We start from the raw sequence: 14,677 nt of genomic DNA, 5'->3' as shown, positions 1-14,677 counted from the left end.
TACTGAGCTTGTTCGTTTAATTTATTTAAATGATTAATTTTGTACAGATGAAACATTTTATTATATATGCCATCGATTAACTCACCTGTGTTTAATATTCTTTCCTCCTTTTCTTCTTGTTGACTAAGCTCATCTTGCAATTCTTCAAGAGAACGTTTCGTTTTTATTTCTGGATACCTTTTAAAAAATTCTAGTTTTTCTTTATTTTCCTCAATTACTTTTTTTGCAAGTTGGACAATTTTTTCTGACGATTTAAAAATTTCATTACTTCCCTCTTCGGAAAATACGGAATTGATTAATTTATGACCTTCATCTTTTAACTTCTCTATAATTTTAGAAAATAACTCGTTAGACTTTTTTATTTTTTCTTCGTATAGTTTTTTAATTGGAACATTCAAAATCATTATATTATGAAACATACAATAATTATCGATTAGTTCTTTTGTACTGTTTACTATTTTATCCTCCTTCGTATGAAATAATATACCACTTTCCTTCATGCGGAGTAAAGCTCCATTCGCGTCATCAATTAGCGATCTGTTATTGACATACATATAGTTAAGGTCTTCTACTTCTTTGCCTAATAACTTCAAAAGGTAGACATTCTCCTTTATGTCTATATTTTCCCTTTTTGCATATGCTAATAATGTGTCCAGAGAATCATAATCGTTAATACTTTTATCGACAGTAACAACGGACTCGTCAGTAGTGTCTTTAATGCTATGTATATATTTATTAAGAAGACGCGCATAATTCAGAAGGTAAGCATTGCACTGGTGCGTACAGCTGGATTTTTTCAAATGCTCATATGCCTTATTTCTAATTTCATGTACAATAGGTTTTATGTCCTTATTATACACATTCACGTACTCCTCGTATTTCTTCTTTGCTCGTTCTAATTCTTTTGCATTTCCAACCTCTTCCTTCATTTCTTCAAAACCCTTATTACGAATTTTTACGATAGCATCCCTTTTTATCATTTCATTGTTCGCTTCAATGAAGTTTTTCATGAGTTCGTTTAATTTATTTGTGTACTCTGTGACTTTTTTATCCATCTCCTCATTGTAGAACGTGTGGTATTCTTTCCCCTCTGGAATGAGGTGTCTAATTTCTTTTAAAGACTGCAGATTGACATAATCAACCTCCATCAAAAAATATGGATTAGATTCTTCCTGTTTATCGACATAATCGTCTAAAACCACTTCATTGACATTATCCTCTAAAACCAGTCCATACTTCTTTATCAATTCCTCGATCTCCATATCAGACAATTCACTTGGCTCCCAATCGTATGAACTTTTTTCGAAGCTTACGCTCAGTTCACCCCTATTATCGTCAGAGGGTTCATTTTTCAGACTAGCACTTCCTAAGCTTACAAATGAAGCATTTTCAGATTCGATTATTCCTGTTGAATCCTTCCTATTTGCTTTGGTAATTTCCCTATCAAACTCCTGCGCATTGCCAGTTTCCAGACTTTTAAAACTTTTCTTCTTCAAGTCATTATGCTTGAACTTTCTGTTTCTCTTCAAATTCGGATCGAACGATAAAAATTTCGAATCTTCAAAATGTTTCTTTATATCATGCAAAGTGTTTTCCCCTCGATTTAAATCTACATGTTAACGGAAAATTGGAAAATAGTTCGCCAAAGTGGAAATGATTTTCTACAAAATGGAGCGTAACAGGGAGGGAGACGAATGCGCGCCACGTTACATATCGTTACATATACATATAGATGCGCACATGGATATCCATATTGCTCTTACCAAGAGATGCAAGCCATAGACCAAAAAAGGTTGTCCAATAAATTAGTTTCTTCATATTTTAAAAAGAAACACTGAATCTAATTTTCTTTCCCTTTTTTACTAACTTAAAGCAATACATAAGGCTTTCTACAAATAAGTTCAACTGCTCATTATTTAAACCTTTATATGAAACATTGCTCACGCTCTTGCATGTTCGTTTGCAATTTCATCTCTACATATTTTTCCTCATTTATACTTTTTTTATCATAAAAGGTACTTGAAAGGGAAGAGGGTGGCAAACCATAAGCGTGTGCTTAAATGGGAAACACAGAAAAAAAAATCCTCTACATTACACCCGGGAAATTCAAAATTGTTACGTAACAGCACACCTTAACTGTAAATTATAAGTGTACCATAAATGTTTTGATAAAATGAGATTTATTTATTTTTTTTTGTGCACTTGACTCTACTGTGCTTCCTAAAAAAAGAGTTCCACCTTTTTTGTTCTTTTGGTGGGCGGGGAAGGGAAATTATAGATGTGTGCTATGCAAAATATGCACAAATGCGAGCATTGCACCGGAAGATGTGAAAGCAAAACATCAGCTCAACAATTAGCTGAACACATTGTTACCTGAAGGCACAATAAACATAAACACTGGGGTTAAACACAGATCGCTCGAAATTTACAGGATTTTTCCTGTGCAGGTGTTCGAAAAATAAATTCTTCAAAACCCTAAACTAGGGGCGAATTTTATTTCGATAGTTATTTCGTGAATAAATATTTACAAAACATTTACACAGGAAAATAATAATAATAACCAACATCATTTAAGGAAATTAAAAGTCACTCCCGCAACTTCATATTCTAATTAGAACAAGGTGAATCATATCCCTAAACTTAGACTAAAAAAATATGGCTAATCAACTTTTACGCAATTTATGTGTGCTCCCCAATTGCAAGGAAAATTAGCGGGATAGCTTTTAATCACTAAGCTCCCTATGTACACACTTCTACCCATTTGTGTGTGTATTTATATATATATATATATGCATGGCTAACTTTATGTTTACATTTATTTTTCCCCTTTTGTAAGTTAGTTTATTAAGCTTTTACAACTAGGTATAATCCTTCACGTGAGCGAAAATTAATAGCCATGCGTTCCTTTTACAAAGAGTTCTAGAACTTCTTCCCAATATCCTTACAGAACATCAATCAAAGTAGAATTATTCATTACAGGAAATTTTTATAACTCACTTTTACGGAGTCCATTTTTCGCGATAATAAATGAAAAAATATATTATTAATTTTTATCTTCATAAATAGTTTTACTTTTCTTTTCTTTTTTTTTTCCTCCAGAATTTTGCGCACTTATTGTTACACACTGTAATATACCTATTAATTAACTTTTCCATTTTATAATTTCAAAGTAGTTAAATAAAACAATAGAATTTTCCCTATTCTGAATGTAAACATAAACGCATTATATTGTAAGAATTGATGTTTGCGGGGGTACCACAATTAACTTTTCATGTTTATCATTATAAATGCATCTTGAATTTTTCCATTAGTTCATTTTATTTTTTATTTTCTTCATTTTTCTAGCAGCAGGAGCGGCATATTAACTCTATTGGCTTTGTTTGGATTCAAGTAAAAAACGGTTAACACAAATTCACCAATATAAGGATGCCGCGTTATGTTTTATTACACTAAATTCAATTTTTTTCATGTTGGTCAAAATTTAATGGGAATTAGAACAACACCCTCATGACTATGCCTGTTGTCGAAATTTTTTCACCATTTCGCATCCTATTTTTTGTTTTATTTCACGCCCCCCTTTTTTTAAATGTTCCTTTAACATATTTCATTATATACAATTCCGTTAAAGAAGTGCAAACTATAACACATGCATATACGCTTTTCCCAGTGAATATACGGGAACATTCTTAAGAACCAAAAATACTGTAATAGAAAACCAAAGAGGCATTCAAACGATTTACTATTTCTTTGGATATAAATTGATACTTTTTGGAAAATATTCGTTCTACATTATTTACAAAAAAAAAAAAAAAATGGAAAATGCTATTTTCAACAAATGTTAAAAATATAGCATAAAGACGGAAAGAAAAAAAAAAAAGGGAAGTAATGTCTACATGAATGTGCACATATGACACCCGTGTGTGTACACAACCCACACGCACATGTACAAGCAAAAAATATATACTTAATTAGTGCCCCTATAGAAGGGACGACAAATTAGAGCGCATCAATGTACTCTCCATTTTTTAATAATCAGAATCAACAAAACAAACATCAATGACTTCTTCTTTGTTTTCTACGTTAATGTTCTTTTTAACTTCAAACCCCTCATCCTCTTCCTCGCCATTATTTTCTTCCTCTTCGTCATCTTTCCTATTTGCCATAATAGCCCCTATAACGCCGCTCGTAAAGAGTAAAATGAATGCTCCCGCATATTTGACTTTATTAGAATCAAACGTTCTATTCAAAACAATACTTATTGGATTACTGGAATATGACGTATCTTCATAGGTATCATCCTGGGTGTTCTCCGCATGCATATCAAGATCATCACTTCCGGTACTGTCATGCCCTTGAAGGGTAGCGTCATTCACCTCGCTTTGATCGGTGGGTAAAGTAGTTTCCTCATCTTCTAATCCATGTGCCCCTTTTACCGAGCTAGTATAATCTTCATCTGCATCGTGTGTTAAACCGTCTGTTGTATGCGATTCTGATTCTTTTCCTTCACCGATGGATCCTTCCGGATCAGTTATTTCAATATGCATGGGATCATTATTTTTTCTCCCTGCTTGCAGACTTGCCCCCCTTCCATTTTTACTCTTTTCACTATTTCTCAAAGCCCCACCTGTATTCCCCCTTCCTCCAGGACTTTTTTTATGATTTATTTCCGATAATATGTTTTGACTATCCTTTACTAGTTGATCTATTCCTTGAATCGTATCTTTTATTTCCTGAATTATTTTACTTGCTTCATTCATGCGTTCTTCTGCAGATTTATATGCGCTGGGATTTCTATCTGAAGACATCTTTTTGAATATCACGTCCATCTCTGCCCTGTACCCATTAGCAGCTCTTAAAAGAATATTAAGTCCTTCAGTCTCATCTTCTATTTCCTTAACATCCTTCTTTATTTTGTCCGCTTCTCTGTCCAAATCACCAATAGAAATATGTTTCTCCAGTTTGCTTTTTTTCTCTTGAATATTTTCAGACATCCTTTTCATTTTTTCATTAATATCATCACCAGTACTCAGTATATCTCTCACGCTACTCTTAATAAGATCTAATTTTCCCTCTATTTTGTGCAATTCTACCTGTTCATATAGACTATTTATTATAGATTCTTTCTTCTTCTTTACGTTTTCAGAGAATTCGATAATACTTTTTTTTTTCAGAACAATATTCTGTTGCATATCAAAGTTTTGTTTTATATTTTCCAGGGTCTTCTCATACTCCGTTTTTGTATTTGCTAGCTTATTGGTGATCTTTTCTATATAGTCGTTTATTTTATCTATAGATTCTGTGTTTTCTTCCATTAAATTGTAATTGTTTTCCTTTTTGAAAATTTCGATGTCATTCATTAGGGTGTTCGTTCTGTCGATTAAAGTGGAAAATTGCTTCTTGTACTCTTCCACATTTTGGGAATTATCGCTATTGCCGACGTCAATTTCTTCCAACTTTTTCACTTCAGCTTCAATACGGTCATATATCTTGTTAATATTTCCCACACTTTCTGAGGTGTACTTAAGGCCACTCTTAATCATCTCATCTTCCATATGGCGAAGGTTGTCTTCCACGCTTTTTAGTTTCTCCTGTTTTTCCAATAGAGACTTATTATTCGTTTCATTCATGCTTTTGTGTAATTCTATGACGGGCTTAAACACATCAGAACTGTGCTCCATTTGCTTCAGTTTAGTTTCACTGATATTTATGTACAAATCATCCATTTTTCCTTTTTCGTCGCTCAGTTTATCATAAAGTACCAAAATATTCTGCATTTTTCCTTCTACAATTTTAATATCACTATCTTGATGGAATGAATATAATTCCTTTTTTATATAACTTATCATTTTTGAAGACTCTTTTTCATGTTTTGCGAAGTTCACGGAATATGTCTTTGCATTCTTCACATTTTCGGATGTGTTGTCAAATGTAAGCTTATTATCGTAAAACGTTTTCAACGTTTCGACATAATTATCAATGGAGGATGAATTAGTTCCAATATAGTCTATACACTTTTTAGTGTTCTCCTTTTGTTTATTAATCATTATTGATTTTTTGGAGGTTTCCATATTCGCAGAATAGCTGAATTGGGCAATCCAGTGGGATTGACAGTTTTTTCCCAACTTGTACAACTCATCAATAGTTGAGTTCATATCCATAACCTTTGAATCTATTATTCTTATATTTACAATAATTTTTCCCATTTCGTCATTGGTTTTTTCCAATTTTGCAATGTCTTCTTTATATTCCATGGGTGATAAGACTATTCCTTCTAACTCTTTTATGGAGTTACTATATGTTTTCATATCGTTGTCCATTTCTTGCAGCGCTGATTCCGTCGGCGCATCGCTCTTCTTCTCCTGATAGATGGTAACCATTTTCTTTAAATTTTCAAGCTCGTATGTACTTTCTAGTAACGTATCGAAATTTTCAAAGTGGCATTTTATTCCTTCCACTTGCCTCAACCTTTCTAATGCTTCCATTATCTTTTGCGAAATGACCTTTTCTCTGTTCTTGACTTCTTCCAACCTTCCGTTAAATTCATTTTTTACTTTTACTACATTATATATATCAGTAGCATCCTTAACTAGCTGTTCACTTTCTCTTTGTTTTTCTATTACATCATTTGAATTCTGTTCAATTTTTTTTAAGACTTCATTCGATTTTGATAAGACCGAAAATATTTCCAACTCTAGATCTGTCTTATATTTAGATTTCATTTCCTCATTGAATTCCATTCCTGATGAAATTTTAGCATAATCGCTCAGGAAATAATTTGCCAGAGTTACCATACTTCCATACATGCTTTTTGCGTCTCTCGTATAGTCGCCCTGATTAGACTCGTTAACCTTTTTAGCTTTACTTACTACATCATCTAGCCTACTCGAACATTGGTTTATATCATTCAATGTTTTCATCTGATTAACAACTTCCTTCATCTCCTGTACATACTGACTAACGGTACCATGATGTCTTGTCATACCTTCATATTCGGCATTCACCTTTTTCATCATTTCATTCAGCAGTTTTGACGATTCCACCTTTTTAATATCATTCAGAAGTGTTATCGCTTCCTCCTCTCTTTTTATTAGATGTTGATTTTGTTCCTTTGCTTGTTCCATTAAACTTTGGGCCTCCTCTAATGTCACCGATTCATTTGCAGCCTTGGACAAATGCGTTTCCATCAAATTGTACGATTTGGTAAATTCTGCATGAATGTCATTCATTTTAACACCATAATTATTTAAATCGTTAGTCATGTCATATTCCTTTAATTTGAATTTAATAAAAATAGACATGCTTGGATTGATCAAGGCGTTTATTTCGCTTCGTACTAATTCGAAATTATTTTTCTTCTTATCCGCATCTTCCTTAATCGCTTTCAGTAATCCTTCTTTATATTTTATCTTCCATTTTAGCAAGTCATTTTCTATTTCAGTTATTGTTTTATCTATGCCGTTCATATTTCCTTCTTCCATATCGATATGACTCATTTCATTTTTAACGGTTTCCAAATTTTTCTCATAACTTTCCTTAGCCGCTTTTACTTTATCTATGGAATTTTCGCCATCCAGTTCACGTATAGGCAAAACGGACTTCATTGATTTATCGGCCGCATTAAAATATTGAAGCGCATTTTGTTTCACTCTTTCAGTGTTTGATAAAACGGTGTCAAGCTGCTTTCTGCAATTATCTATTTGTAAATACGCCTCCGTGGAAATATCGTTAAGCTGTGTTGATTCATTTCTCTCAATTTTACCTTTTTCCTTCAATTCTTCTATTTTTCCTTCGCTCTCAATCACTTGCGCTTTAATTCTGCCATGTACTGTTTCTATTTTGCTGAATATTTGCTCCGCCTCATCATTCTTTTTTTCACACTTCACTTTCACTTCTTTCATTAAGGATTGGTTAAACAGGTTGTCCATCTTAGTTACATATACTAGGACAGATTCATATAAACGTTTAGTTTTGTCTACCTGCTCGACCACTTTTTTAAAGGCCTCCTCATGTTTGCCAACATAGCCACCTACCTCCTCCATTTGGCTCTCCGTTATGTTGGCTTTTCCTCCATCCCCATTAATTTTTAAATACTCGATTTTCTTCTTACCCTCTTTAGTATTTTCCAAATATGAAGAGCACATTTTTTTATACTTTTCTGACTCTTCCCAAAATGTAAATGCACTATCTTTCATCTTTAAAATTTCTCTTTTGATTCCATCAATTTCTTTTACCTTATTATCTATGTCATTGTAGTCCAAATCTTTGACAATTTGCTCCTTTAACTTCTCTGCCTCCACAAAATTGGCTATTACCTTTTTCTCTTCACCTTCAGCTTTTGTAAATTCCTCATTGACTAGCTCACTATAACGGACAGATTCGTTGGTATTTTTTTTTATATATTCTAAAATGCTACTATAATTCGTTGATATCAACAATTCGTTAACGCCCTTAAGTTCATTCATCTCTTTGCTTATACCAGCATTGCTTTGTATAGCACTCTGCAAATGCATGTTGACCTGTTGAACTAGTTCTTTCACTCCATCCAATGTCTCCAGTTTTTTCGCATTTTCCTTCAAATTAATTGATTCTTCTTCATTTCTTTCTATTAGATTTTTATACTCATTTGCCTTCTCTAAATGCTGTTTAATACTCGTCGTAACTAATTCATTTTTTGATTCATTACTTGTTTTATGTATCAAGTTTTCAATTTTAGTTTTGAGAGAATTCATTCCTTCAACACCCTTTCGAGCTTTGTCTTTTTCTACTGTAATCTGTCTTAAAATGTGCTCAATAACGTTCTTCTCATATTCTAATTCCACATTGTTTACTTTTTCGTTTGCTTCTTTCAATTCGTTTACTGTTCCTTCCTTTAATTGTTCCGATATCTTTTTTAGTTGTTCATAGATATCCCTCATTTGTCTCTTTATCTTATTTAGTTCTTCCAGATTGTGTTCGTTTTCCTTTTCCTTGGCATTCACCTTCAAACTGTTTGATGTGTTCCCCAGTTCGGCCATTTTTCCGACGTGTTGGTCGATTAATTCCTTGAGTTTGCTCATGGATCCCCTTATTTCTTCTATTTGTTTCTCCTTTTCTGGATTGCTAACCTTTTTATAATCTTCATTCTGTTCAACGAGGTTTAGCTTATTCTCTATTGCATCTACGGACTTCAGAATTTCATTCTTATTACTCGTTATACTGTGAATAATGTTGTTTATATTGCTATGCATTGCCTCTATATAAGTAACAGAGTTGTTTTTAAATAGCGTAACTTTATTTTTGCTAATCATCTCGTAATTAACGTTTAGTTCGCCTACTTCCTTTTTGATGTCCTCCCATTCATCAATTCTATTCAACAGATCTTCTGGCCCGTTTTGGTCCTTGCTCAAATGAATTTTAGACTTCGATTCTGAGTAAAATTTCAGAAGATCTTCTTTCTTAGTGTCTAAACTGTTTAGTTTATTCTCGTTCAATTCTTCGTTTATCTTTCCCATTTTGTCCCTTAAACCTTTTAAAAGGAACGCAGTGGTATTTTCTCCCACCACTTCGTCGCCCTCCGTTTCGGTAATTTCCTTTTGTAACTCTTCTTGTAGAGCTTTTATTTTGTTTCTCAAAACAGCAATATCTTCGTTATATTTATTGCAGTTATTTATGCTACCATTTAAGCGTTTATGTGAATCTATTGCCATATTTAAACTTTGAATATTTGACACTATATTTGCCACTGCACTGGTTTTCTCCTTGAATTCTATCTCGTACTGTTTCACTTTATCGCTCAAGCTATCACTAATGATTTCTTCCTTTAAAATTTTAACTCTTGAAACTTCATTTTGATCATCAACGATGGAAAAATATTTTTCAAAAACACCATAATAGTTTAATTGGCTCTGAATTTCATTTGTCACTTCCCTCATGTGGGTAATTTCGGCGGATATTTCACCTTCCTGTCTGGAAAAATTTTGCTTATGTTTAGTGTATTCTTGCACGTTTGCTTGTTCCTTGGGCAGATCTTCATCTACATTTACTTTATTAAAATATTCCTCCTCCTTTTCGGATCTATTTTTTTTATGGTTTTCTATTGCATCTTTCTCCCGATTGTACTGCTTCATTCTGTTTTGTAACGAATCAAATATTGTGGCAAATGAATCCGAAAATTTTTTCATCTTCTTATGAACATTTTCCAATTGTTTTTGCGCAATTCCTTTTTTGATCTCTTCAGCATAAGCCACTTCTGCACTCATTTTGATGTACACATCTGTCAGCCGGTTATCGCTAACAAAATCTAATTTAGCAAAAGTTTCTTTGGCATCCTGTAGCTTCTTTTCTACTGCTTCATCCGGCATCTCCACAGTGGTCTCTTTATTTTTGGTTACAAAATTTTCCACTTCTTCGATGAGTTTATTCATATTTTCCCTATACACAGAATTAAATAGAGCATTAATATCATTCCTCGCCTTCTCATTAGCGCTAAACCCGTCCAAATTGTCATACGATCCTGTGTTAAGCAATTCATTCATTTCGGTCAAGTACACATTTGATTTCTCTTTTAAGGAGAGAAGTTCTTTTAAATAATGCGCCTTTTTCGCCATCTTTTCTAACATAGCTTTGATCTTTTCTTCCTTTAATGCACGGGCAGATTTCACAGCCTGTAATCGATTTATTTTCGCAAGCCTTTTTTCAAATTCTATTTTCAGATCATATATTTTTGTTTTTGATTCTAATATTTTTTCGTAATATTTCCCCAATGTTTCGGAACTTTCATCTATTCTGGTTTTCTGAGTGTTAATCTTTCTTATTTGCAGCACATACAAATCTACTTTAACTGTGTTGTTTTCTAGTTTCCCTATATCATTTAATTCCTTTTCATACGTTTGTTTTACGTTTTCGTATATATTTTCATATCTATTGGAAATGAACTCTGAATTGTTTACTATCTCATCTTTATATTGTTTCATTGGGTAGATAAGTTCATAAAAGATGTTTATCTTGTCACCCTCATCATCTGGAATTTCGTAGTATATCTTTTCAGTTCTTTCGCATATTTCTTCAGCCTCTTCTTTCACTTTATCTGAATCGGTTTTAAATTTATAGCACTTCCTTTCATCAAATGTCGACTTGTACAGCGCAGTAGCACTCTTTCCGAAGGTGTCTATAATGCTAGAAAGTAGTTCATTAGATTTTTTTATTAAACTTTCATATGTTTTTTTAATTGGCTCGTTAAGTTTTCTTATGTGTTCAAAAATGCAGTAGTTGTTTGTTAGCAATTTGGAATTATTTTCAAATTTTTGTGCATCTATTTGGGTAGACTCCTCTTCTTCATTTATGGATTCTAAGGTTTTGGCTGCATCGTCAACTAAACTACGGTTAATTTTATACAAGTGGGAAAATTCATCGATATCTTCTCCTAACAATTTCAGCGAATTAGCAGTTCCCTCAATGTCTATCTTGAGTTCTTTAGCTTCTGATAACATTTTATCTATCACACTATAATCGTTAATGCTCTTCGGAATGTATATATACGTCTTCATTTGATACTTTCCTGCATTTGTTATATAATTTTTCCTCATTGTATTATATTTTTGCACATATTCCACACAATTTTCCTTACAGTAGGAATTTTTCAAAGCTGAGAAGGCATTATTTTTTATATCATTTATTTCGGGTTTCAATCCTTCCCTATACGATTTTATATGATTATCATAGGCTTTAGATATTTCCGAGAGCTTCCTTTCCTTTTCATCTAACGTTTCTGTTTCTATAGACTTCGTCCCTCCATAATTAATCTCATGTTTTAACATGATCATTTGTTCCTTTTCAGATATGCATGAATCTATTAACGTTTTTAACTTATTTATGTGTTCCATAACTTTTTGTTTAAATGTGTTCTCATAATATTTATGGTATTCACTGTCCTTTGGAATCAGGTCCAGAATTATATTAAAAAAATGTAGGTCAACAAAATCAATCTCCATGTCAAACAATCCGTTATACCTACTATCATCCTTGAATTTCTCGCTTATATCAATTATAGATTTGTGGGTTTCCTCCAAATCGTCTGATACTGCCTCTTCTTGACTTTGTACAAAAGAATTTACAGGACCGTGTGTTTTCTCATTTTCTTTTTCCTTTTCCTTGTTCCTTTGCATAGTACTATGTGGCGTACTTTCTTTTACATGAACGCTGTGTGATGAACTTTTTCCATTGACATGATCATTTAAGTTAACGAACGATGAAGCATGAGACGGACGTAATCCTCCGACATCTTCCCCACTTGCGTTATCTGTTTCTTTAACATACGATTCTTGGTTTAGGAAGTTAGAAAATTTCGCCTTTCTTCTTTTCACCCTATTATCTTTCGACTTTCTCTTTCTCTTTAAATTAGAATTCAGCGAAAAGAAGTTTACTTTCCCTTCGCTTTTACTTATGTCTTCTTCTGCATTTTCTCCGTGCCCTGTTCCTAAATGTGGCGGTCAAAGGGGAAGTATATATAGCACGTACACAGGAGATGGTACATTAATAAAAGCCCCAAAGTGAGAAGATATAGATAATCCCACTCAGGCGCAAATAACGAAAAATTATAAATTTACACCATCACGCAGAAGTACACGTGCACATATACATTCATGTGTGTTACCTAAATAGTTGAACAGGTAAAGAACCGCTGCTAGGTAAATCCCACCTTTCATGATTTAAACAGATCCAGTGACTCCACTTTTTTTTCTTTTTATGTTTACATTTAAACTTTAAAATTAGGGCATTAATTTATTAGTAAATTTACATCGTTCCTCAACTTATCTGGCTTCCTCAAATATAAATATATATACATTTGCCCACTTTTCCCTTGTGCAAAAGAAGGCTTTGGACATTCCACGGCAAGATCAAAAATTTAACACACCAAATGACAAAATTCAAATAATGTTAATTTGATAGAAACAATAAAAACAGCGTAAAAAACTATCCAACTTAGAATAGCGCTGAAGGGTAATATTTTATGATTCCCTTTTTTTCTTTCTACAACAAAAAAATTTTGGCGCACACATTCGGAACATCTACATTAAACAATCGCCTAAGCATGAGCAAAAAAAAAACATAAAAATAAAAATAAAAATCTGTTTCTTCTAGAACGAAAAAAGAACAATTCAAAAATATATTATTTAAATATATAGCAAAAAAATAGAACGCGATTTAAAGGTAAACTAAAAATTTTTCTTCAAAAGGGGAATGACGCAATCATTGCAACAATAAAAAAGAGAAGATCCACAACGGGAACAATTTTCTACATACCCATTCTACTTTGAACCAAAAAAAATAGGATTTCCCTTCTTTCGATCAAATTAAGATGCTCAGCCCACGGGTTTTTTTCGAAAAATTGTGCTTACACACACAGGTGAACGTAATATACACATATTTCTTACAATAAAATATAATCTGAACAAATAAAGGAAAGCAATAAAAATGAAAGTATTATTTAATTTTTCTTTTTTTACTTATTATTAAATCAAATCTTGCACTCGAGTAAAAGGCTCTTCTAATTTTACCAGTCGCGATCCCGAGAGGGCTCTTTAAATTGAATTTTTAAGTGCACACTTTGTTCCTTAAAGAGGTTCTAATAACCATGCACATGTTTAATTAATGGAATTTAAAAAAGAAAAAAATTATAATTTGTAAAAAAATTGACGTTGTTAAACATAATGTGCATTGCTCAGAATGAATTCATTTTTTGGGAAAGCAAAAATTGTGATTGGAACATTTAGTTTCCTCCACCGCAAAAATGAACAAATACACAACAGTTTTGTTCTAATTTTTGAAGTTGTACGAGTGGTAATTCTCTCACCATTTGACTTGTACACATATATATGTACATGTTACACAGTCACCTTCTTCATTTTTTATATATATTTTTATACATTCCTGTTTAGCTGCTGCGCATTTTAAGCTTACCTGAATAGTTTATCCTTACCTCATTAGATCGGGCGCGAAAAATAAAATTAAATATTACCACGCCTAATCATTCCACATAAAATGTGCTCAACCGTTATTACGGCGACGCACATAATATATGTTACGTTATTCTATAATCTTTATTGCGATTTCTTTACCCTTTTTTTTTTTTTTCTTTTTCCTTTTTCGCCGAGGGTTAATGTACCCTTATATGTGTACCCTTTCATGGTGTATTAACGTCAAATTAGATAACTAAATTGTTCCCCATTATTTGTTGCCAATTCTGAAATTAATTTGTGCAACCTGCTCCATAAAAAAAGCATGTTAATACATTTTTAATGATCCTCAAATTTATTCACTTTTTTAAATTTAATGCTATATCATCCGATAGTTTTCTTTTTGTCCAATATGTTGTCACGCTTGAAGTAATTCTGCGTATCTGTGAAAAGAATTACTTCTTCCTATATGCGCACATCGATTACACATTTGCTCAAAGAACACATCCGAATGGGTTCACATTTTGCAACCCTTTCCGCGTTAAAAGGAGAAAAAGTAAAAAGTTCTTTTTTCCACGAATGCAAATTTCCCCTTGAGCATGGTACCTCCTTGTAAAACAAAAATAAAAAAAGCACTTTCTTAGAATGACTTATTACTGCACTAATGGGTTAAGGAGTTAATTGAGAATAACGCGAGCGGATGCCATAGCAGTGGAAGGTTTAGGATTCATTCCTATATATTA

The 14,677-nt window shown here is 32.7% G+C and overlaps 1 protein-coding gene across 1 annotated transcript; it reads right to left on the bottom strand.

Moving 5' to 3' along the window:
* Positions 1 to 4,025: 4,025 nt before the first annotated feature.
* Positions 4,026 to 12,683, bottom strand: PCOAH_00019000 (protein 1; the record flags this gene model as incomplete). Its single annotated transcript, XM_020058709.1, has 2 exons — positions 4,026 to 12,454; positions 12,632 to 12,683. 2 exons carry the CDS (start codon positions 12,681 to 12,683, stop codon positions 4,026 to 4,028), a joined length of 8,481 nt encoding a protein of 2,826 aa, XP_019914099.1.
* Between the last annotated feature and the right edge of the window lie 1,994 nt (positions 12,684 to 14,677).

This window comes from Plasmodium coatneyi, chromosome 7 (genome assembly GCF_001680005.1).
Source record: "Plasmodium coatneyi strain Hackeri chromosome 7, complete sequence".
NCBI lineage: Eukaryota > Apicomplexa > Aconoidasida > Haemosporida > Plasmodiidae > Plasmodium > Plasmodium coatneyi.
The sequence above is the reverse complement of the archived record's forward strand: the minus strand, read 5'-3'. Positions and strand labels throughout refer to the sequence as shown.